Below are 26080 nucleotides of genomic sequence, written 5' to 3' on the forward strand. Positions count from 1 at the left end.
TCTACCCTTACTTCATATACAATTCTTTAAGATTTGGTCAATTAATTCTCGTAAAATTTGAAAAAATTTCGGAACCGGTTTCCAAAAAGATCGGTAACAAAAAAAAACCGCGACATTTTTATCCCCGGAAAATTCTACCCCTATTTTATATACTTTTGGTACAAATTTGGTCCACTAACAAATGAATAGTTCGCGTACATACAGACAGACAAACGTGACTTATATATATATAGATATATATTATCAACAGAAAGAACTCATAAAATAATTATTGTGTGTGTATTTTGAAGAACTACAGTTTTCTTATATGTAAAAGTATATTTAAACTGTTAAATTTTGACGAGATTCCAATTCAAATATTGAATTGTAATCTAAAAAGATGTTTTTAGCGTGAAAAATATCATACTTATTGCAAAAAGTATTTAATAATTATTTCGAATCTAAGGGCCATTCACCATCTCCGATTAACTTGATCCTCCGATAAAACTCATTCTTCGTCACTTTCTAATGTCCATTTCTACCAATGTAGATTAACTTTAATCGCGGGGTTTAACTTACTTTTTATCTTTTTCTAGTTCTTAAAATTAGAGAAAGATAAAAGGTAAGTTAAATCAAGATCAAAGTTAATCTGCATTGGTAGAAACAGATATAAGGGAGTTAAAAAGAGATGAAAAGAGTGAAAAAGAAATGAAGATGAGTGAGTTTAATCGAAAAATCAAGTTAATCGGACTGTGAAATCGGCCCTAAGATCCCTTTACGTGGATGGCCGTGACAAAGGAACAATATTGCGGCGCGACAGCGCGACGACGGCGCGACGGCGCGGCGCGGCGGCACACTCACGCACATTAGTATATACGCGGCTCACTAGCGTGCGTCTATTAAGAAGCGATGCTGACTGGTTAATCTTTAATTAATAATAACTACTTATTTACTTAATAACTACTTTATTAAGCATAATTCGATAAAATTCAGAACTTTTCGACTTTCGACAGTTTTTTATGAGAAATATCACACCATGTGTAAATAGTGAGCGCAATCGAATTAGGTGACATCCTATATAAGCATTGTTTCTCAGTTTTTAAGTTGAAAAAACCAAAAAGAAGTTCAAAGTATTATAGATATCTTAATCTTTTGTCGATTGTGTGTTCCCGTTTCCGGATCTCCGACATCGTGGCGACTCCGTGACGTCTGTGAGTTTTATTTTCCAATACAGTCTCCCATCCACGCGAATCCCGCATCCCGCCTAACCCGCCTTGGATCGAGCAGAGAATCCGATATATGTATAAGACCAGCTTACAGCCCACGTATACCGCATTCGTCGCTGATAATTCTGCCAGTGTGATTTTGGTGCGCGCCGCGAGTATTCGAGCAGTCTCCAACGAACGTTCTCAAACGAGCGTTCTCCTGACACAACAGGTACGCCTATTAACAGATCGGCTCCAAACTGAAGAATTGCACGAATTCGCAAGCGGTAAGCTAGTTATGATTTCCACAACAAAAAGAAAAGTTTTTGGCAAAATTTATCGCCAAGGAATAGCTTGTGTTTGAAAGGAAGATGACCCAAGACCTTGATTTTGGAGCGAAGTTATTGTAAGTCTCGAAATTAACACATTCGCTACCGCTGGAAAACGATTACCGGTACCGCTCGCTACAGACCTTATTTTTACGAGTACGCACAGTATGCTGCACATTTTTTACTTCCGTACACATAGGAACACACACAGGAAACAAGCAACTGAATATGTTACATAAAGTGTTACACATGTATGACGATATAAAGTTGTGTTATACATGTATGATCCTCTCCTGAGAATCGATGCGTCAAACATATGATAGTGGACGTGTTAAAATTCGCCATTGTGATTAAAAATAAAACTATCGTTATATAGAATCATTAATACTAAAAGAATATTTCACGTGTGATGCAAATTATTCACTTTTTTATTGCCTTTATTGTGAACGAATAATTGTTTTTAACCAAGATTTATTTTATTTCTACGTTTGACAAACTATGCCTGAGAAGCACTACGATTAGCGTTTTAATGTTTTTTTTTTTTTTTTAATCAGCAATTATGACTTACACTGATATAGCTCCGGAATACAGAAATTCTTATTTTCTTACTGTTAATTTGTCAATTGTAACGGAAATTGAATAAAGTAATATAAAATAAAGTTGCGATAATATCTGTCAGCTGATTTCAACTAATACAGAAGTCAATTTTATATACATGAGAAGTTATTAATTTTATCAAATAATGTTAACAAATCTAAGTATCTTCGAAGTGATGGATGTGCTTTGGAGCTTAAATTTGCTTTTACTTTTATGTATGAGAAACGATCGATGATATAAATATAATTAATGACTATCTACAAATTGATAATTGATTGACTGCGTTAAATTCCGACAATTATGTAAGATAATTTACTAACGTTATGCGCTGAAAATGATCTAAAGGAAAGGCCAAAACGTACGCTAATCTTATTAGTCTAGATTATAATAACTTATATATTATAGCGCAAAATTACCGCGCCTGGCTTTTATTGCTAAATTTGTTAATATCATATAATTTTATTTAAGAGAGTTTTTATATATTTTTATTTATTGTTATTAATTTTACTAATACGAATATTTTAATCAATATTTTAATAATAAAAAAATAATCAATATTAATTCAGGAGAGAGGGAAAGAGAAAAGTAAAGACAGTAGAGCAAAAATAATTTATTTCATACGACTCCCACGACTTAATTAACATCACTTAGACTGTTCATAAAACGCGATACCAAGGAAAGAGGAAGAAAATAGAAAAAAAGAGGAAGAATACATAAATATATAAAGTAGAAATAAGTACTGTGCCATGAGTTAAAATTTTTTTTTATTAATGCAAGAGAAACGACATAATCGTTTTATTAAAAACCTTTTCCGTTTGCATCTATCACATTTTGCTATCTTTCAGGCAGCATATACGGATGCCACAGCGAAAGAATGTCTCTTCTTTTGACGCGACAAAGTCGTCGATCTATTTTCTAGCTTTAATTCTGTTTTATTTCCAAAATGTGTATAGAAGAAACTATACTGTATTGACCAAAAGTAGTAATTATAGACAGCGCGATATTTAGGGAGTACGCTGGATGAAAAAGGACGTTCCATTCGAGATATACAGCGTTTATTTGACATTAATTAGCAACATATGGAGCTTCACGTTATTGTGATGCAAAATAACTTTGTGTCATTTTGAGGCACATGCTGGACGTTTCTCTCAAAGTGCCTAATTAAAACGGTTTAATTGATGCACGTATAGCATTTCCGCTGTGATTATTTGACCCGGTGGAAGAAGTCCATCACTCATAATCACCACAGTACCCCATGTTCATCATATTAGATACAGAGAAGTAGCTTCTCTATCTGTCGTGTATGTTGCGTTTTAATATCAAGGTCATCGGTTACCTAGAATCCGCCCACGATTTTTTGCGTTTAGGGTTATCGTAGTATACCTTTTTTTTTGTCGCCTGTCATGATTTACCACAAAAAACTCTTCTTTCGTCTCGTCAACGGTGCGAGACTGGCGCCAAAATGTCGCGCACAATATATTCTCCTCAGTCAACTAATCGATACGGTACCCATTTTCCTTTCTTTTAGATCTTCTCCATCGCATATACCATTGTTTGGAAAGAGCGGTTTGAGTCACTTCAGGGCTACGTTCGTTTTGACGCTTTCAGCGTTGAAAATATCATTCTATCTTTTTTTGTTTAATATTTGATGTGGCAACTATAATTTAAATAATACATTCCATTTAAATGATTACGAAATGACAGATATCGTTCGGTTTCTACTAGCAATCGTATTATGTCGATGTCGATAGTCTTCGCTAACGAAACACTAGCTTGATTAATTAGAATGCAGTTGACAGCAATCTACTCCAATGTTCTGCTTAAATCTGTCGGCAAACTGCTAACATACTGCTTTTTTTTTTTGCTTTTTAGATTATTTGCTCCAAATCCCGTTTATCCCTCCACCTTGTTTAAAATGGATAAGAAATCAATAGACATATCATTAAGATTGTTACTATACGTTTTGTTCTTTGAAAATTATCTGTATCAGTCGGTGCAACAATCCGTTTTTTTCCGTCATTAATAAAATCGCATATTCTACAGAGAAAACTGAGTTGAAAAGTTCTTTACAGTTTTTGGATATCTTTAATATTAGGCGAGATATTTCAAGTTAAAGTTTGAACAATTTTTCAAATCAACCGTTACGATTTACGCGCCACGCGCTCAGTAGTTTGGTCAAGAGCGAGACCGCAGATTCCTCTACTAGTCCCATGCCTACGTACTTGTGTAGAGAAAGTTTTTGCTTTATTTAAAAGAATAATCTAAACGTAACAAAATATATTCTCTACATCACAGTTTATTAACACATTTTAAGCAGTGTTCTTTTTGTAGTATTCAGTCTTGAGATTTCAAGACAATGTCTTTCTTTTATTTACGGATTATTCAAACATGCACCGCCTCATTTATAGCTACTTGATTTGAGAAATTCTTCAAAATTCAACTTGTAATATCTCGCTTAATATTAAAAATATCCAAAAACTGTAAAGAACTTTCGGACTAAGTTTTTTATGTAGAATATTTGTTAATGGCATACATCAATCGCGAACATCTTGTGTAAGTTTATTTTTACTGTCCGACACGATAACTACGTCGTTCAGCTTTATTGCTGCACTCACGAATTTATTATTTAATCTACTTATTCTTTTATTGTTATTTCTTTTCAACATTATTGCTCAACAACGTTACAATCTTATATATTGCGATAAAAATGTTTTAGTGATATGAAAATAAGGTTGTAACATATATAGTAGCAATTGCATTCGTGTGAGACTTGCAGCGACTTATATAATTATGTATTATAATATAAGCGTAATACTAGATTTTACGTACGAAGAACGGACAGTGCAATTAGATGATTAAAAATGTTACATAAAATTATAATTTATCTTGTATTTCTTTGCAGTTAGATAATAACAAAAGAATAGTTAAACCATTGTAAAATGGAAATAGAAATGGAAAAAATGGACCCACAACCAAATTATATGTCAGCACCATACTCTTATCAGCAGCCGCCACTATCAATGCCACCTTCACCACGTAAGTGCAAAATTATAAAAAGAAGTCTTAACTAATAATCATATTATAGAAAGCGAGTGCATACATACAATATTTATGCATACCTAATTAATCATCTATGATTAATACTTTTAAAGTTAATACTTTTAAAGTTTAACACGTCTAATGTGGTACATACAGATACGGTACATACGATTATAACGCCGACAGCCTTTAGCAAGGAAAATCAACGTATGACCTGTCCACGTTGCAACGTTGATATAAATACGCGCGTAGAATCGGTACCGAACATGAAAACACATCTAATTGCGTTTCTACTCTGTGTATGCGGGTAAGATTTCGATATATAGGGTAAGAGAATTTTACCGAAAAAAAAATCTGATTAAATCTGATGTTCTTTTGCAGATGCTGTTGTTGCGCACCGTGTCCTTACTTCATGGATTCTTGTATAATCCACAAACATTACTGTCCAGCGTGCAGTTCTTACCTTGGAGAATCCATAAATTAATCAATTCCATTTACGATTGCCCAGATAGCCAAGTCTAAAGGCCAAAACACAGACTTTTGCATAACGCATAATGCATAAACATAAAAAAATTGATTGGTCCATATACATGTGCATAAGAAAATAGACCAATACATTTTCTTATGCTTATGTTTATGCACTGTCTGGATATACCCTAAGAGCTCGCTTTGTCTGTATACTGCAAACTGTATACTGCATGCTATACTGGCATAATTTTTGCAGTAGCAAAGCTATACATAATCTGCTCCGTGTCAAATAATGTATGTAGAACAGAAATCTAACAGAATCTGACATCATGATATGATAGCAGATATATTGGCAGAAAAAATCTGAAATATTTTATTCTTATTCTGTTTTTCTAAAAAAAAAAAAAAACATTCCAATTTATATTAAAAATCGGAAAAATTCTGAGAAAATTTTTATAAAAATTCTGATTAATGATGTAAAAAATTCTGAGACATTTTTCTACCAGGGTAAATAATCAATATGTCCCAGATAGACATATGTCAGTATATTGTCAGCATAATGAAATTTTAAATTGAAAATGGCTGCATAGATATTTAAAGATGCGTCCTCATATATGACATAAATGTTATCAGCAAATGAAAGAGGTCTTCTGATGTTATCAAGCGACACGGTAGCGTCGCGACGCCAACATAAAAAGAGAGTTAGCAGACGACGCTACCAAGTAGCTTATATGGAGTTTTCGGGCCGATCGATTTTCCGAATAAAATATCTCAAGAAAGAAAACTGCGATCAAAAATCTGACGACAGTTTTCTAATATAACGTTGATACGAGCTTTCGATTGCGACCAATTTGATTAAGATTGGTGCAGTCAATACTGAGATCTCAAAATCTCACATGTCAAAAAGTGAATTTTTTCGGCGACATCTCACAATCAGGAAAAAGTTCAGATTTCAGTCACACGAACACATCACACACGCAAAGTCAGTTTGTCCCTCAAAATGCGTTTATACCGCTCTGGTCAATGCAACTACGTGTGCAATTCACACGTTCACATTTCTTGATGCTGATTAGTTATCTCGCTTATATGCAGATCGAATCTCGAAATTATCATAAGAGTGAAATTGATATTAAATGATGTTGGTTAGTTATCTCAACGGCTTGTCAATGGGTGTCAAAAAAGGTTAAATTTGTTTCGCGTTTGACAGTGCGAAATTACAGAAAGAGTTCCAAGAAAAAAATTTTCAAGAGAGAGAGAGAGAGAGAGAGAGAGAGAGAGAACGGAAGGGGATACAAAAAGAGGTATATATTCCAAAAATATTCTAACATATATTATATTTATGTATACATGTATACATTATGTAAGTATGCATGTATGCATGTATGTATGTATATATTTGGTTTCAATTACAGATTAGATACTTTTTCCTTAACATTATAAAAAACAAATAAAAGGGGAAGAGGAAAGAGAGGAAGAAAGACCTCCAGAGCGAGCGAGAAAGAGAGAGAGAGAGAGAGAGAGAGAGAGAGAGAGAGAGAGAGAGAAGAAACAAAGAAAGAGAGGTACATTTACATATATATTTTAAAAATATTTTAATATATTTTAGTATCATGTAATATGCACTGTTCGTGGGCAGAGCGGGCAAAACCGGATCAAAAAGTCCTTTATCATTTTGTAAGTTTCTTAATAATTAATGAGAAATTACTTAACACAGATACGTGAATCAGGATGCGATTCGACGAGATGGAACAGCTCAATGTTCACGTTTTGTTAGATGCGTGACGAGGCATTGGAAGGAGTGCATAACAACGGCTATACATGAACGACATTCGTGCGTAGTCATTGTTATTTATAAATTTCATACTAGCAAATATCATACTAGTCCTACTTCATACTTACTATTATATAAAACCCGACTATTTGTCTGTATGTCCGTCCGTCCATCCGTTTGTCCGCAAACTACTCATTTGTTAATGGACCGAATTTTTACCAAAAGTATATGAAACAGGGGTAGAATTTTCCTGGGAGTGCTATAAAGTGTATAATTTTTCGTTACCGATCTTTTTGGAAGCCGGTACCAGAAATTTTTCAAATTTTTCGGGAATTAATTGACCAAATCTCAAAGAATTGTATATGACGTAGGGGTAGAATATTTCCCGGGAATTGCCATAAAGTGTATAATTTTTTGTTACCGATCTTTTTGGAAACCGGTTCCAAAATTTTTCTGGAAATAATTGACCGAATCTCGAAGAATTGTATATGCTGATTTTTTTTGCAACTGCGAGTTTAATTTTTCATTAATGTACTGATTTTCTTGAAACGTTTCCGATTTTTGTTTAAAATAATGTATGTAATTTAAAAAAATATATACGTTTGAAGACGGTCAGGATGATCTATTGCTAAGAGCAGCACTAAATTATGAAACAGAGAAAGCTGTAAAGGCCAAAAAAAATAAATCTTTTTTTTATAATTTTGGGGAATTAAATCGTTCATAGGTCGATTAGTTTTAAATGAAATATTTTGTACGTAAGATTTGTTACCGATTTTCTGGAAACCGGTTTTTCTAATTTTTCGGGAAATAATTGACCAAATTTCAAAGAGTTATATATGAAACAGGGGTAGAATTTTTCTGGGAGTGCTATAAAGTATATAATTTTTTGTTACCGATTTTTTTGGAAACCGGTTTGGAAATTATTAAAATTTTGAGAAATAATAAGTATTAATTGGCCGATTTTTTTTAAACCAGTGCCAAAATTTTTTTAATTTTTGGAGGATGGTCAATTTTTTATTAATGGCGATTTTCTTGAAACCAGTGCCAAATCTTTTCTAATTTTTTGTTGATGATTTTGATGAAATTGGTACCAAAAGATTACTAATTTTATGGAGATGGCTACTATGGGGTTAAAAATTAGGTTTTATGGGGTTCTATTGATCCTTCTAATTAATGAGTGAGTTTGGGGAGAGGGGAATAGATTTTTCACCCGCGCTTGGCGCTTGGCGCGGGCTCAAAATCTAGTATGTTCATAGTTGTTAAGTTTGCTACATCGACATGGTATGGACTACGCGATCCCATGAAAGCCTTTAAAAAGTATCCGGTAAAATTGACCTCTACCTCGTTCGGTTAGAAAAGGACAGCTTGACCTTTACCAGTCGCTATCTCTTTTCTTCGACCGATGTGAGTCACCGATCATATTTTGCTATACCTGATCAGTCCATACTATGGCTGCGTTTCCTTTGGACGCTTTCGTGCGTATTCTATAACACATAATGTGTAATAAAGATAGAATACGTTTTCAGCAAGAAAACATTCAATGTCGATGGTTTGCTAGCTTTAAATTGCGAGCGCGTTCACGATACAGCGAGAGTCTCGATATATTTAACCTAACGCTACCGCGCGGCCGGTCTTTCTCTCGTTCGAACCGGCATGGAGATAAGCTCGCTAAGATTTATATGTCATTATAAGTAAAATATATATATATTTTTTATCTCAGTAATACTAAGTTTAATTCATTGTGCTTCCGCATAGTACACATAATAATTATGTATAGTATTCAAAAATCTTGTAAAAATATATGCAGTAAAATGACAGTACAATGCTAATATTTTGTGCATACAAAAAAATTTGGTAAAACTGAAGGAGAGCTCCCTCCTCACCGATTTCGATTAAATTAGGCTTAATCGATTCGTTTTTGCACAAAACGAATGAATCTGGCAGAAAAAAGCCCCGCTCGGCCCCGCGACGCGAGATATTAACTGTTAAAGTTGACGACTATCAGGTTATGAGACCTGTCATACCGACGCGATGTAGCGACTGGTAGCGACCACGAACATGCCCTGCGGCCACATGCGCATGCTCCGTAGCCGCACGCGCATGCAAAAGAAGGTCACGTGACAACTGTCTGTTTGGTAAGTACATATTTATGTGTACTTTTCACATACCAACTATTCTCTGCTTTAACAAATTATTTATGTTTTGTTAACTTAAACGCTTAATAACTGTAACAGAAATAATTTGTTAAAGCAGAGAATAGTTGGTATATGAAAAGTACATGTAAATATGAACTTTTCATGTACCAACTATTCTCTGCTTTAACAATTTTATTTCTGTTTCGTTAACTTCAACCTGTAACATAAATAATTTGTTAAAGCAGAGAATAGTTGATATATGAAAAGTAAATATTTATGTGTACTTTTCATATACCAACTATTCTCTGCTTTAACAAATTATTTATGTTTCGTTAACTTAAACGCTTAATATTTGTAACAGAAATAATTTGTTAAAGCAAAGAATAGTTGGTATATGAAAAGTACATGTAAATATGAACTTTTCATATACCAACTATTCTCTGCTTTAACAATTTTATTTCTGATTCGTTAACTTCAACACTTAATATCAGTCAACAACATCTTGAACCGCTAGCCACGGATTGCTATTTAATTGCTCTATTGAATAGGACATTGTAAATATTTTTGAATTGCACACAACAATATATGATGTAATTGAGGTTAGGCGCTCAAGTACATCGACTACACATGTGACCACGGAGCATGCGCATGTGGTCGCGGAGCATGTCCGTAGTTGCTGCATCGCGTCGGTATGACAGGTCTCATAACCTGATAGTCGTCAACTTTAACAGTTAATATCTCGCGTCGCGGGGCCGAGCGGGGCTTTTTTCTGCCAGATTCATTCGTTTTGTGCAAAAACGAATCGATTAAGCCTAATTTCATCGAAATCGGTGAGGAGGGAGCTCTCCTTCAGTTTTACCAAAAATTAGTATATAGTATATATTATATATTATATATTACATATTATATATTATATATTGTATATTATATATTGTATATTATATATTATATATATACTGAAATGTAATAGGCAATACTCTATGTCAATAAAATGTGTTTCTAAATGACAATGCAAATTTAAAATAGCATGTAAGAACTTCCTCATAAATAGATTATATATATACGGAATAGTACTAAATTAACATTCGTCAAATAAAAATCAAAATATGTCATTAGACTCGTGAAAATGTCAACAAATTAATAAACTGCTATACGAGTCAGGCGCGGTACGTAATGCGCAAGTAAATAAATCTAATTAATAGTTACAGAAGTAACAAATTACAATGTATCAAGAGACACGATGGTGTCTCGCGCCAAGTACACCCAAAGCGAAACCGCACCGTGACTCTTTTACGCGACGCCGCGACGCGACGAGTTGCGAGTACTCGAGATGTTGAGTATAATATACATATACATCTATTCCAATTTGATAAACGGCTTAATATGACGCCCTTCACGGAGTGAGGGAGGTTTCAGGTTCGAATCCTGGCTGAGGTAATATTTTGCGCCATAAATTTTTTATAGGTTTTTAAAAATAATTAAATCGCGTCGATTTAATTCCGGAGAGGAAAGGGCATTAATGTTCCAACGATAGCTGTGTTTTAAGTCCGACAAATAATCGGCGCGCACTTTATCAATATCATGGAATAGATGTATATGTCCCACACAGCACATAATATTGCAGAAATATTGCAGCAATATTATTTTTCCATTGCAATATTACAATGAAATATATCAGAAATATTGCAGTAATATTACTGATATATATCAGTAATATTAAAATGTCGCCGAAAATGAATATCAGTAATATTACTGATATATATATCAGTAATATATCAGTAATATTACGGTAAAATTACTATAATATTTGCGTGATATTTTTATAATATTGCTAGGAATTAAAAAACCATTTTAATAATTTTTATTAAATTTTATTAAATTATTTTTAATAGTATTGTTACATACAATTTTAAAATAATATTGATATTGTAAACGCCATAATATTATTTGTGTAATATTAGATAATATTTATTTAATATTGTTAAAAATTAAAACATTTTAATGAATATTATTAAATTTTATCAAATTGTCATTTTTAATAATAGTATTACATACAATATTAAGAAAATAATATTGATATTATTTTTCTATCTTTTTCTTCTTCAAAACTGCTCCATGCTACTCTGCACTGTATGAATTTCCACTGATAAAGAATGACGTAACACTATAACATAATACAAAAACTGTAATTATTATTTATATCTAATTATACAAGGTGAGTTTTATTTTGTATGCCAATTATCTTCACTAATTATCTCAGAAAGTATTGGTTTATTGGAAAAATGTTTCAGATAAAAGTTGGAGGGTTTATAAAAGAATAATGGATGATCTTATTAGATTTTAAGTCTGGAACCCATGTTGAGCCCAGTAGGGTCCAAGTCAATTTTTTTAAATAATAACTCCCTTTCTTTATTACATCATCTTTTTCTATTAATTAATATAAACAACTTTTGTCTGAAACGTTTTTATTTGCCTTATACTTTTTGAGATATTCAAGAAAAATTTGATAATTTTTTTAATATTTAGCTTATATCTTGATAAAAGCTTGTCGGAGGGGAAAATGATACAAGACTTTTTGACTTGATATGGTCTCAAGAATATGCTATTGCAATAATACCCTAATTTCTTTAAATATTTGTGTATACATTTTCTTGAAGCTTTCATGTGTACACAATTATTTAAAGAAATTAGAATATTATTGCAAAAGTATATTTTTGAAACCAAATCAAGTCAAAAAATCCTGTACCACTTTTCACTCCGACGAACATTTATTGACAAACATCTATTATAAGCTAAATATTGAAAAAAATACCAAGTTTTCCTTGAATATTTCAAAAAGTATAAGGCAAATAAAAAAATGTTTCAGACAAAAGTTGTTCATATTAATTAGTAGAAAAAGATGATATCATAAAAAGAGGGTTTCTATTTAAATAATTTGACTTGGATCCTATTAGGCTTAACACAGGTCCCGGGCTCAAAATCTAATAAAATTGTCTATTGGTCCTCCTTGAACTCTCCAACTTTTATCTGAAACATTTTTCCAATAAATCAATACTTTCTGAGATAATTATAGCGGAGATGATTGGCACACGAAATAAAAATCACCCTGTTTATTTCATACATAATTACATATTAAAACATAAGAGTACGGGGTTAAGTATGACGTGTTCCAATATTCACTGTCTATACCGAAAATCTATGGTTAATGTTATACATACACTTTAGATTTTCAGTACTGGATATTAAAATATTGGAACGCAGTTTATACCAAGTTTAAATTTTTCTTACTTATGTATCTAATAAATGAAGCTGTCGCTCAGAAGAGTTTGATAGAAATCAAACTGCTTGGTGCTGCTCTGCGTGAACTTCCACTGATGGAAAACAACGTAACACTGCAACATAATACAAAAACAGTAATTATTATTTACATCTAATTATATATTTTAAACATAAACTTCGTCACCAGTGGTTGGAGTCGTGGTAAGTAGGTTAAGTATGAATCTGTATTGTGATATTCATTATCTATATACTGAAAATCTGTAGTTGATGTTACACGTATACTTTGGATTTTTAGTATTGACGATTAATATTGGAAAGTATGGTTTATATCAAATTTAACTTTTTCTTACTTACATATCTAATAAATAAATCTTTTGCTCTTCTATAAAACTACTTGGTGCTGCTCTGGACTGCATGAACATCCACTGATGGAAAGCAATACTGTAACATATAGCATAAGAACAATAATTATTATAAAATCATGTAAATGGTTAAATAATTATGGTTAAATCATTTAATTAATGATTAAACTGCTTTTTAAGAGATTTGGGATCGGCATATTTCTATCACGTATCTCCAACTAAGGGCTCCAGTTGGATTAAACTGTTAAAAATTTTGAGGTTAAGTTAGCATCAAGATTTAAGTATGAAACCGTTAATAAATAATTTTATTAGAGACTCGTTCAATAAGGTTATAAAGGCAAATATATGTATTTTAAGATGGTCATTGAAATAATTTTTATGATATTAACGTGGTTTTTGCAGACCATTATGCTACGTAATCTCTATTTTTGGATTTAAAGACAAATCGCCAAATATATATGTACAATGTACATATTAGTAATAATTATAAAAAAATACTTTTAAAAATATTTGTGTGAACAATATTTATTAAATAAAGAAAAATTACCTGAAATTAACACGATTGTTTCTGTGCGGCGTCGTACACGTGATTGCGTGGTCCCACGGAGCCATGCAAGAGACAGCGTGAGAAGACCGAGAATGGTGGGGGTCGGTGCTGCGACCAAGCGCATAGCCACACACACTAGCGTTCTTCCCTCCACTTACGCACTCAGAAACGTTCTGTTTATCCGTGTGACAAACTCGTAATTTGAAAAGTTTAATATTGATTATATAAGAAATATAAATTTTAAATTTTATCCATTTATTTTATTATCAATTTACTTACTGGCTCTTAATTAAAAATTAATTGTATATGTATATAATTACCTTTTATTATTACAAAACAAATAACAAGTTATAAAATTAAATACCACCACTTATAAAATTTATCTTAATCACTTTTATTCCCCAAAAGTACAAGTCAGTCTCTTTTGATTTCATCACATTTTTTTATTTAGATTTTTCTTTCTTTCAGTCCAAAATTCTTTAACTGGTATATATTATCTGTGCAATACGTATGATTGTGTGATACCTTAATAACGTCTTAATGACGTCAATAAGATGTCATTAAAATGTCATTTGACATTATTTTGCTACTTAAAGTATTATATTTCAACAATATATTGCAGCAATATATTACTGTAATATTTCAATATTATTTAAAAACGTGTAATACATCAGTAATATTTCTGAAATATTTCATTGTAATTCGTTACTTCTGTAACTATTAATTTCTTTACTTGCGCACCACGTACCGCGCCGAATTCGTCAAATATTCTGCTTTATATATAATTGTTGCTTCCACAAATAATACAATTAAAACATAATTTTATACTAGAACATTTCATTATTTCATATATAATTGCAGTTGTGTTTTTAGCAAAATGGGAACATATTGCTATATCATAAAATATATATATATATATATATATATAAGTACCGTCGTCTGTCTGTCCGTCTGTCTGTATGACCGCGAACTACTCATTCGTTAGTAGACCGAATCTTAATTTATATATAAAACTGGTAGAATTGTCCGCGGATGGCGGTGATGTGTATTATTTTTTGTTACCGATTTTTTAGAAACCGGTTTCAAAATTTTTCTAATTTTTTGGAGATGGCAATGATGTGTAAAATTTTTCATATGGGTTCAATTTTTTACTAATGTACCGATTTTTTGGAAACTGTAGGTGCTAAAATTTTTCTGACTGCGAACTATTCATTCAATTAATGAACCGATTTTCTTCAAAACGGAGCCAAAATTTTTCTAATTTTTTTGGGGTTGGCAACGATGAGTTTAGCGGAAATTAAAAAACACAAGCATTTATGATGTGGAAAAACTGAAACTTCTTTTAAATAAAAAACAATATATAAATTTTTATCAAAATGAGAGTAAATAAAAGGGTTCTATTACCTGACTTGAGTGCCAAAATGCAACGCGATACAGAATTAGAAAAATAAATTGAAAAAATGAAAGTGAGTCAAAAATGGCGGGTCAGCGGAGGGTACATTCAAGCGATGCGCGGAAAAGATAAATATATATTTATATATATATACATAAATTTAAGAGAGGAAAATATAACTTGTGACGACAACGACGATGTCCTCACGGCCTCTCGCCGGCCGTGAAGGAGCGCGCCGTCGCTTTTATTCACTAACGATCTTAAAAAAATCAATCACGACAAGACTCTCAGAAACCCAGATGATAGCTCGACTAAATAATTCCTCGAAATATTGGGCGCCAGGTGCGATTCCTCGCACCACGATCCACAAGATCGCAATTCTCTCAGGTGTGAGTTTCTTCGGGTAATCGCGGTCGGAGGAGGAGAGGGAACGTAGCGCAGTTAACACACAATTAACAATAATACAAAAATAATGTATTTGGTAGAAAAGGTTACGCCAGAATAAATCAGCAGGTTACTTTAGAATGAATCGGTGAATTACAATTTGTCTCTCTTATATTTTGCTGCGGAACGCGGAAACGAGTTACAATACAACACGAGGTACCATAATAACGCGGAAATTAGCCTAAGGACACAATTTATCAGACGCAATTAAACGAACGCAATACACAATACGCGATTATACGAACGCGATACGCAAGACGCGATTACACGAACATGATACGCGAGACGCAGTTACCCGAACGCAATACACCATACGCGATTACACGAGCACAAGACACAATACCTACGCGCGACGATTTCCCAACGGCCGAATAACCATCCGCGACGTCTCGCAAATGGTCCCAAAATAGCTAGACGCGGGCCTCCCGCGAAAAGCCCCAAAGGTCCAAGACAGGTGCCTCACGCCCCAGGACGTGATTGCGCGAACATTACTCCCCCGTTCTGCGACAATACGGTCCGCCTCGGCGCGAAGGACACCTCGCTACATTACCTATCACGCGGTTACACAAAACGCTGTTACACGAAACGCTAAGACACGACGAATACTACAACGAATCACACGGTGACTGTCGGCCGCGTACGAATTTTCGGGCAGGGCGATCCCATATTACTCTGTTGGCCGGGCCCTCCGTCAGTATTCCATTTAATAATTACTTACTTGGTAATACTCATCTGCACAAACGCGATGCTACAAAATACTTCGCGACACAGTACACGATTCTCTAAGCATGCTTCCCGCGACTCTACGCTAATCGTGTACTGTGTACCCAAACGTGGGTTACAAGGTGCTCGAGTAGTGACCTTACAAATTCCGCAAGCTCGGCTGCCGGTCCTCTCGGGGTGTTGTCTCTCGCCACGCCGACACGACAGTCACGATTCTCTAGCCCGGCGGGATCACGTCGGGCCCGCGCCTGCGCGCGCCGTGCTTGCAAGCCCTCGGCGTCCCTCGTGGCTTCCTCGCTCGCCGGCGGCAGGTTTGAAAAGCCTATTCTCGAGTCCGGCTGACCGAGCCGCGACTCTGGTGCCGGTGTACGACGCGACGGCCAGGCTGGCCAGGCCATGGCTCCGTCGACCGGTAGGCAATGCTCCGTTGCCATTTCCCTCCTTCGCGATTCGGCAGGGTTCATCTCGGCGAACATCGGGGCTGATGCGCTCGCCCTGCGAGACGCTCCAAGCAACGTCGGCATATGGGCCCAATCGTGACCCGCCCGCCGGCCAACTCCTACGTAGAACGCCTCCCGTAAACTCCCACGACGCGACTCAAGTCGTTACAATTTCCTCCTGGCCATCTACTCGACACCTGAAATTCTCGGAAATAATATAATGTACCGAATTCTAACGCTGTCGCCCCGCTTCGCTCCGGCGGAGACGACATCCCGGACGTTCTCCCCGGTCGAGCTATCGTCTGGACAGGGGACGTGACTATGTCACGTCATAAACTTGGAGTGGAGAAAAAATTGTCTGCGAAGAAAAAGTAAGAACAAAGAGAGTTTAGGGAAGCGATCTAGATTAAAAAAAAAGGAAAAGGTTTTGAACCCGCGCGAAGCGCAAACGAAAAACTTAGTATAATATATACAGGGTGTTAAAAAATTAAAACGACAAACTTTGAAGGAAAAGAAATGACTTAAAAAATTAACATTTTTTATTCATACTATTTTTCTCTCCGACATTAATTTTAATACCATGTAATATGAAAAAGAAGTTCGTGATTTAAAACTTAAGCAATAAACAAACATATACGTGAAAAAATCTAATTGTATTTTAATCTTGAACAAAAAACATAACAAATACATAAAAGTAATTCACTCTTTTTAAGTAAATGCTCAAAAGGTTGCAACTCTCATGTTTGGAATATGTATGAAAACTCTTATTTATGACACTTCCATTGTAACAAAAGCAGAATTGTTAACCACTACGGGAAATCAGATTCAAAGTATCTCTATCAGTCTTCGAGCGTGTGAGACAATAAATGCTTCAACGATCATCTTTGAATAATTGAAGTTAGTCTTCGGTTGTCACACCTCTTTTTTAAAAATTTTTATTTAACATAATGCTACTCAAAAAATTAATTTTAATAATAGAATACATTCTACAATTTTTAAACTTAATTCTAAAATTGTTTGTGATCCACTTATGTCCTTTTTCACCAACGTCGTTTAACTTGAACCTTAGTTCAATTTACTCTTTGTCTCTTTCTAACAGCCTCCCTTAAAAACAGACAAAGAGTGAATTGAACTGAGGTTTAATGGGTTAGGCCACTTTGAAAAACTTTCAAAAAATCAAATTTATTTATTTTTACTTAAAACATTCTTTAAGATGTCAAAACTAAATGCAATTGGTCCTAATCACGGTCTTACACACAGGTTTAAAAACTCAGACCGATTTTGGTGGTGGGGGATCGTCGTTTTAGCAAGGAAGACTTTATTTCACGGCGTTGTCACCATGCATCGCTGTCATCGCGAAGTGTAGATGGTAACCCATGGTAACGTAACAACAATTTTTTAATTGCGCTTAATTCAAGTGCATTTTTGAAAATGACATGTGCTGAAAAAAGTATTTTGGATTTATTTAATTTTCTACAAACAAATAAATGGTTTTCTTAAAACGAATGAAAGGATATTTCTAACGTTTTATTCTTAATGCAGTCATTTAATATTTCTTTAAGCTAAGTTGAAAGACTTTCTTCAGCTTCTGAGGACATAGACAGCGACATGAATTGAAAATAACATCTTTCTCCTGCAAATCTTTTTTTATATGACATTTTCTTTCTTTAAATAACTGTAACTAACTAATTACAGTAAGGTTAATATCGACCTTAATTATGTGTGTACATTGATATTTTTTGGAATAAAAATGTAATTGTACAATATTACAATATTGTAATATTGTATTTTATTTCCGTCTTTGTCCCACCACATAGTACACTGACCGGTGGCAGCGACTCTTGCGGTCATAAAGCGAGTTATTTTTTTCGTCGCTAAGACGACCATCCCCCACCACTAGAGTTTCCAGACCTGTGTGTAAGGCCGTGGTCCTAATGCGAAAAAAATTTGTTTTGTATAATCGACGGGAAAAATTAAGGGAGCCGACCGGAACTTGAACTCGGGATCCTTCGTTTACACGCCTAACACTTATCCCACGACTGCTCTATGCTAATTTCTCCGATCTCCCATCAATACCGGCCCTACGGCCCTAAATCTCCTGCAGCTCGGCCATCCCTGACATCACATTCGCTCCGAATATGCCATGCCCTCCGACTGCCGAAGTCTGCAAGAATAACCTGAAGCTATACTCCACAACTTCCCAATCACACCACCCACAAGCATCCGGTGTATCGGGCAAGTCCCCCTCCAACGAGGTAACGCCACAGTATAACCAGTAGGGGCACTCCATGTCGACACCTTTGATTTCCGCGAGGAAATCACGTGACCATCCGCCATGTTAATAGCAGAACCGTATAGAGAACATTAATGGAAGAAATAATGCCCTATCATAAGTAATAATGCTAAAGTTACAATTTTTTCAAATTTTGCAAAAATATAAAATAATAACTAAAATTAATTTGAAAATGTTGGCAGAGAGCGCAATATGCCCTTTTGTATGCAAGAACGATATGGGAAAGGAAAATAATATCTAGTCGTCTTTTGCTTATACAAACTCGTCTATTACGTAGCGATACAGATTGCTTTTTAACGGAAGAAAGATCCGCCTATCGTGACAGTACATCGATAATCGCAACATTCATATCCTAATCGATATCCTTCACCTACACTCTCGATTCTATTGCACCAATTGCAGGGTGCATCAAATACCTATCAAATCCCCCACTTTGATTACCCTACAATTTGTCGCAATCTCAACTTCTGAACATGCTTGTTCATTACAATATGGGATAACGCCTTTGTAAAAATGTCCGCCACGTTGTCACCAGATGAAACACATTTCAACTCAATTAAACCATTTTCATGCATCTCTCTAGTAATATGATAAGCTATATCAATATGCTTTGTACGCGATATCTCTATTTTATTTCTTGTAAAATTAATTGCTGATTTATTGTCACATCTGATGACATATGGCTTACAAGGCACATTTAAACTTGTTCTCTGCGCTAATTCATCGAACATCATATTCAACCACATAACTTCTTTTACAGCTACTTTTAAAGCAACATATTTAGCATCCATAGTAGATATTAAAATCGATTTTTGTTTATTGGATTTCCACGTTATTGGGTTTCCATTTAAAAGTACTATCATGCCACTATATGAGTGCCTATCATCGACATCTGATGCCCAATTAGCATCACTAAAAATCTCTATCTCATTTGCACCGCAACTGTACTCTAAACCAATATCTAAACCTATATCTTTTGTTGCAGCCAAATATCTCAGTACTCTCTTAGCTTGTAACCAATGTGCTCTACCTGGATTGGAGCTAAATTGTGACAATTTTGTCACCGCATACAATATATCTGGCCGTGTCGCCAATGCTAAGTACATTAGTGATCCAACTAATTGTTTGTACGGTACACCTTCATTTCATCTCTTTCAACATCACTATGTGGACTATCACATTTTGATAACTTTACCCCTAGATTGATTGGCATTTTACATGTCTTACAATCATCCATTCCATATTCGTTTAACAACTTATTTAAATATAACATTTGCAAAAGTTACTTTATCCTCTCCGTGCTCGATAGTTATATCTAATAAGTATGACGCTCTACCTAAATCTCTTATTTCGTATTCTAAAATAAGTAATGACTTAACTTCGTTTATATTGTCAATTGATCGAGCAAATAATATAATATTATCTACGTATAATGTAAGAATTAGATTATTAATATAAACACAGCTGTTTGCTTCCCCCCCTCCCCCGGGTCACTTGGCATTCGTGCCATTTGATACGGGTATTTGCAAACCCGGGGTCCCGAACACAGCAGCACCGTAATCTCTGTCAGCCTTTCGAGGCTGTCGGAGACCGGGGAGTCCTTTGGAACTCGCGAGGAAGGCGCCCTCTATAATAAATCGCCCGGCTCTGCGGAGCCGTGATGACCCCCTAAGGGTCAGTGGCGGCTCTTCGGAGGCGTGACTGACACGGGTCTGACAAACCCGGGGCACCTGAGCTCGGGCAGGCTGGGCTTGTTAGTCCCGGAAGACAAACCAGCCTAGAGGAAGGCAACCCCGAAATCAAACCAACTCCTTAAATCAACATGACGGACAAAAGAAAACAAATGGACTTACCACCCCAGGATGTTCGGACATCGAGAGGTCGGCACGAGGAGAGTATTGTCCCAGCTCTCCTCCTATCGTCATCAAACGATGGGCCAGCCGCTGAGTTGGGGGCGAGCTCAGCGATGGAAAGGGTGATTGCTGCCAAATCGGAGTCTGAACGGGACAGAATGGAGGACCCACAGGATTTCAAGTCGATGGAGACTTGCGACTTGGTCGAAGAAATCAGGTGCTATGTGTTTGATGTGATTTTCGCCGAGAATTGTTCGTCGGAATTGATGGATGAGGGTGAGATAATCTACGACATCGCCAAAATATTGTGGAAAAAAATTGATGAGGAGAAAAAGGCACTTAAGTGTAAGGAGAGGGATACACTCTCCTTGGAAAAGAAGGTAGGTCAACTTAACAAAAGGTTGAATGCGATTGAGAGCGCGTATGGTGCGTGTAGGGCTGAGCTTATAGCATGCAAGGCCAAGCTGGCCGAGCGTGAAGCCGCTCCCCCAATCAAGAAGGTCGAGATGGCGGAGGTGTTGCCCTACACCGAGGTGAAGGATGCCTCCGTACAAACTGAGGAATTGGGGACGCAAATGGTGGTGACTTCGGTAGGGGTGTCTAAGGATGTTGCGCGTCGAGAGCCCGATCCGAAACTAATCTCTCGGGTTGAGGCTCTCGACTATAAGTTCGACGGTTTTACGAGAAAAATGTTTAGACTTCGATCCCTTGTTGAGAAGGGGATGGTTGCTGGGGTGGTCGCTGGGGATACCAGTAAAGGGCCTCCAGAAAGAGTAAGGCTCCTGGCAAACTGCCTCCTTCGGCGAGGAGACCGGAAGAGTCGCGGCCCAAGGAAAAGAAGAAAAGGGAGGAGAAAATATTTCTGCGTCTGTTGCCTCTGCCACTGGGCGTTTGAGGCCTAAGGAAAAGGAAAAGCCGTTTCAAGCTAAGTCTGTGAGAAAGGAAAGAGTGCCGCCCCCCCCCCCCCCAAAGGGCAGCCGTGGGCATCACGGTCCCCGAGGGGGGGACCGTTTCAGAAGAGCGATCACCGAGGGTCTCTTGTGGGAGGTCCCTGAGATCGATTCTGGGAGGAAGGCAGACTTGCTCGCCGCTCGTGTGAGAAAGGTCTTTGCTGGGAAGGAAGTGCGGGTGTCCAGGCCCTCCAAATACACTGAGATCAGTGTGGGGGGCCTGAATGACTCCGCTACTTGTGAGGACATTGCCTCATCCGCGATATCTACTGTCGGGGAATGTCCAGTCGAGGATATTAGGGTGGGCTCTATTTGGGGTTTGGCTTCCGGGGCGGGATTCGCGTGGGTGCGATGCCCCGCGGGCGCCGCCTCGAGAGTTTTCAAAAAGAGCATTACGGTAGGCTGAAGTAGAGCTCGTTTGGAGCCGCTCCAGGCCCGTCCCCTGCGGTGCTACCGCTCGCGCTGCCTGAACGTGGGTCACGTTCGGGCGCGGTGCACTGCTCCGGTGGACCGCAGCGATAGATGCTATCGCCGTGATGACAGATTCCACCGGGCTGGCCTTTGCACTGCAAGGGCTCCGAGATGTCCGTTTTGCGCGGACTTGGAGCTCCCGGATGGGCATTGGCTGGGGGGGAGGCGGGATGTACGCGCGTCTCGCAGGGGGATCTGGGGGGACGTGGGCCGCCGGTTAAACCGGCCGGAGGTGCCCGAGCGGCGGTTCCTCCTTTCCCTATACATTCATCCACCTCCGATATGGAGATGGGTGGATGATGTTAGGTGCGGGGGTCTTGAAGGGACCTTGGGCGGATTCCCTACGGGGTTTCCGCCACTGATGCTCCTCTCAGCCCGCACAATTTGGGGCTCTTTGAGCCGTTTTCTGTTTGGTGTTGGGTTTATGTTTTAATTACATACGGGAATTCGTGGTCGGGACTAAAAACCGGAATAAAATGGCTGGGATCGGCTCTGAGGATGACCGAGCGGAGTTTGTCAATGTCGAACGCCCCAGGGCCAATAGTAGGAGTCCTCTCAGGGATGCGTCTAGTATAGGGGCAAAAATATGCGGGTATGTTGAGGAGGAAATGTGGATGGAGAAGATTTTCCTCGAGAATCTCAATGCTTGAAATGGACGACAGGACCGGAGATGGTGCCCTGGAAAGTTCCTTGAAAGGAACTAGGGAGTATGAGCTTTCTCGTATAGGCGAAGAATTGGAGGAAGGGAGTCAGATAATTCTCCGGTGCGAATCAGAAAATAGGAGGGTTCAAATCCCTGGGGGAAGAATCGGGAGTGTCAGGGAATATGCGATAATTAAAGGGGGGATTCAAGGATGCGATAATTAGGGGGTGATTGGTGCAGCGGGGAAGGCGGTTCCTACAGCAAAGTTGGGGGAAGTGGCGAAGTGGCGAGTCGCGGAGGACCTGCGTTCTCCCGTTCGCGGCGGAGAAACTCTATCGTTATTCTCTTTAATCTCCTTCGCGCTCGCTGATTTCGACGATTCCTCGTCCGCTTGAGAACCGTGCAGAGATTCCGTCTACGAGGGGGGACTTTCGGGTTCGTCAGAAATATTTATTTGTACAGTGGCCGACCTTCTTTGGACGTTCGAGAACATAAAGTAAAAGAAGGAAAATCGCTACAAGGCAAGGCCACAGCGAACCGGCTCAGTCCGCAACAACGACGAAGACGCCGGGAGTCAAAGGCCGACAAGTCAGCCAGCCTTGCGACAATGCCAACGACCGCCGCAAGATCAGTGCCTACACCGATCAACCCAACCCGCGATACTGATAAATGTTATAATGAACTCCCGGGAGTCCGATGGGTGATAGACCATACAAAAAGGAGGGAGGAAATCAAAAGAAAAAAAAAGGAATTGTGAGACTTACTACTGATGAAAAATGCTTCCGGGTCAGTGATTACGACGGTGATCCTGGATCGAGGATTTGTCTTGGAAAAGCCTTGGTTCGGATCGGCACGGCGTTGCAATGATATTGGCGCGCACAGAGTCACAACAAAATAAAGGCAACGGCACGGAGCGAGACCGGAAGCAATAGTATTATGGATGCCGTTCTGCGCTGACTCTACTGGTTAGAATTTCGGAATGCGACGGTGTCTCGCCGTCACGGTTTATATATGATTTTTAGGGATAGCTTATCAGAGAATATGTCTCAATTATTTTTTGATGGTAACTTACTTTTCCGATGATGACTTTTGTTAGTCATTATTTGACAAACATGTTTTTCTCACCAATCAAGACGCTAGATTTCGAAATTTCTATTGTCTCGTTCTTATCTGTTATTGTCTAGCGTTTTTGGCGGCGCGGGTTTCACAATCTCTCGCGAGTCGAAATGCTAGATTTTGGAATTTTCATCGTCTCGTCCCGTCTTTATCTGTTATCGTTTAGCGTCAAGTGTTTTTCACGAGTTTTTGTCGGCGACCGGTTATTGACAGGCTGGCAAAGGGCGGCCCAAGATTTCACAATTAATATATGTATTTGTTTGATTGATGTCAGAAAGAATTGTGATTCATTATCATCAGCATTATAATCTGCTTGCCGATCAACAAATATTATTCGATTCTTGTCGTCCAAAAATAGTTTCGTCGAAAAAATATCTTACAAAAGGTTTTTATGAAAGAATGAAATCGCGAAGTCCACAGGACGTAACACTATATATATACAATTTTTGTAACTTTTAAAGCAAATATTTCAGAAACGGGTCGGACAATCGATTGCAAATTTTACAACACAGATTTTTAACAGGGATATATAAGTGCACACTCTCTGTAAATTTCAGCTTTATTCTGTTATTTTGACATAAGTGACATACATCTTTAAAACGGCGAATGCGAGTCAGGCACGTAACGTGGTGCACAAATAAAAAAAAACCGTGTATTCAAATGTGATAAACGTTTCGGCTCTTCTTTCGAGTCATCTTCACCATTTATTGAGATAAGAAGATTCTATTCCTGCAGAGCTCGAGAAAGTTTCCTTCTTGAGGAGATGTCGTCACAAGCGAGTTGGTACGCACGGTTATAGTGGACATTTTCGCTGTAAAAAGGAAAAATATATTTAGTTAATTGTTCGAGAGTCCGCGGGTAGAGACAGTACAAGGAGGACAAGCATACGCACGTAAAATAAAGAACCAGAAATACGAAACAGAATTTATAATGTCCAAACAAATATATACAGGTATTTACAATAGTTCTCTTTCAGACAGAGTGTTGTGAGCGCGCACAGAATTTAGCACGGCGAAAGCGGCGAAATGCAAGGCGAAAAGCTATCTAAGCGGTTGTATCGAAAAACTAGGCGGGTGATCTGCGAGCGAAATCGATCCCCCGGCGTAGTGACGGTCCTTTTATTACTTCTTAGGCGAACCTCCCTCCCGGCAGATTTTCACGAATTTCAGGAGGGTGATTGGCCATCGGAGCCCTACGTCATCGTGCGAACGTCATTGTTTTCACGTGACGACCCGAAGGGAACGATACTTGTTTTTAACCGCAATGTTTATAGCATAGATCTTTCCTTTGTGTTAGCTCGGTTACTTGGCTTTGTTTTCGCCGAGTGAAAATCGGCGAACTTTCCAGAATGAGAATGGTAGAAAGATCCATGCTATGCTGAACATCAACGCGAAAGCGAAATATTAAGCGAACATTTTTCATGCGTGCTTACGTTGACATGCAATCGAAAGCGGTTTTCGCGATGCGAATTATGCAAGATAATCTAACTGAGTCACGTCTGTTTCTTGAGTCGTTACGATCTCAAACACAATTGTTAAAACAGAAAGAGAAAGGAGAGAACTCACCTCAAGGTCTGCAGCAGTCAGAGAAGTACAAAAATTAATTATTCAAATCTTGTTCTTTTTGATGTAGAGGATTGACAAATGTCATCTTCCGCAGCATCTTCCTTTTCCTCAATATTATCTTCCTTCTCTGCTTCTTCTGGTTCTTCCTCGTTGTTCGAATCAATCTCATTGTCAGGATCGGTCAATGTCTCCTCAAAATGTTGAACAGTTACGTCAATTTCTTCATCGTCACAGTGATCTATTATAATGTCGATGTTTGTGCATGCTTGACCTCGACAGTTAAAACAACCCATGTGCGAATTTCAAAAAGGCTCAGTGCTGGCTTGGTACTGGTGCCAGAGTTACCAGTACTGGCTGACGATTCTGGGCCAGTACAAGCTAAGATCAGGGTCATTACTGGGGCAATGTCGGAATGATAACACGGGTCCCAGTCTTGGCGCCAACTTTGGCCCGACACAGAGTACTAGTACGGGGACAA

The 26080-nt window shown here is 37.5% G+C and overlaps 1 protein-coding gene across 4 annotated transcripts; it reads left to right on the plus strand.

The window, feature by feature from the left end:
- Nucleotides 1-962: 962 nt before the first annotated feature.
- On the plus strand, nt 963-6047 carry LOC112451798 (lipopolysaccharide-induced tumor necrosis factor-alpha factor-like). Of its 4 annotated transcripts, none has more exons than XM_025011678.1 (4): nt 963-1190; nt 5013-5146; nt 5306-5456; nt 5531-6047. In XM_025011678.1, exons 2-4 carry the CDS (start codon nt 5050-5052, stop codon nt 5631-5633), a joined length of 351 nt encoding a protein of 116 aa, XP_024867446.1. In that variant the 5' UTR covers nt 963-1190; nt 5013-5049; the 3' UTR covers nt 5634-6047. The 4 variants fall into 4 exon arrangements, with proteins under 4 accessions (XP_024867446.1, XP_024867444.1, XP_024867443.1 ...); XM_025011676.1 differs by lacking the exon at nt 963-1190 and adding an exon at nt 1314-1416; XM_025011675.1 differs by lacking the exon at nt 963-1190 and adding an exon at nt 1328-1590.
- The last annotated feature ends 20033 nt before the right edge of the window (nt 6048-26080 follow it).

The sequence above is a fragment of the Temnothorax curvispinosus genome, unplaced genomic scaffold (genome assembly GCF_003070985.1).
Source record: "Temnothorax curvispinosus isolate PA1 unplaced genomic scaffold, ASM307098v1 QBEX01002562.1, whole genome shotgun sequence".
NCBI classification, from domain to species: domain Eukaryota; kingdom Metazoa; phylum Arthropoda; class Insecta; order Hymenoptera; family Formicidae; genus Temnothorax; species Temnothorax curvispinosus.

Excerpts from the sequence above, each read along its gene's own strand:
- LOC112451798 (XM_025011678.1), top strand. The coding sequence starts at position 5,050 with ATGGAAATAGAAATGGAAAAAATGGACCCACAACCAAATTATATGTCA. Across the intron at positions 5,147-5,305 it reads ATCAATGCCACCTTCACCAC|ATACGGTACATACGATTATA; the intron begins GTAAGTGCAAAA and ends TGGTACATACAG. Across the intron at positions 5,457-5,530 it reads TTTCTACTCTGTGTATGCGG|ATGCTGTTGTTGCGCACCGT; the intron begins GTAAGATTTCGA and ends GTTCTTTTGCAG.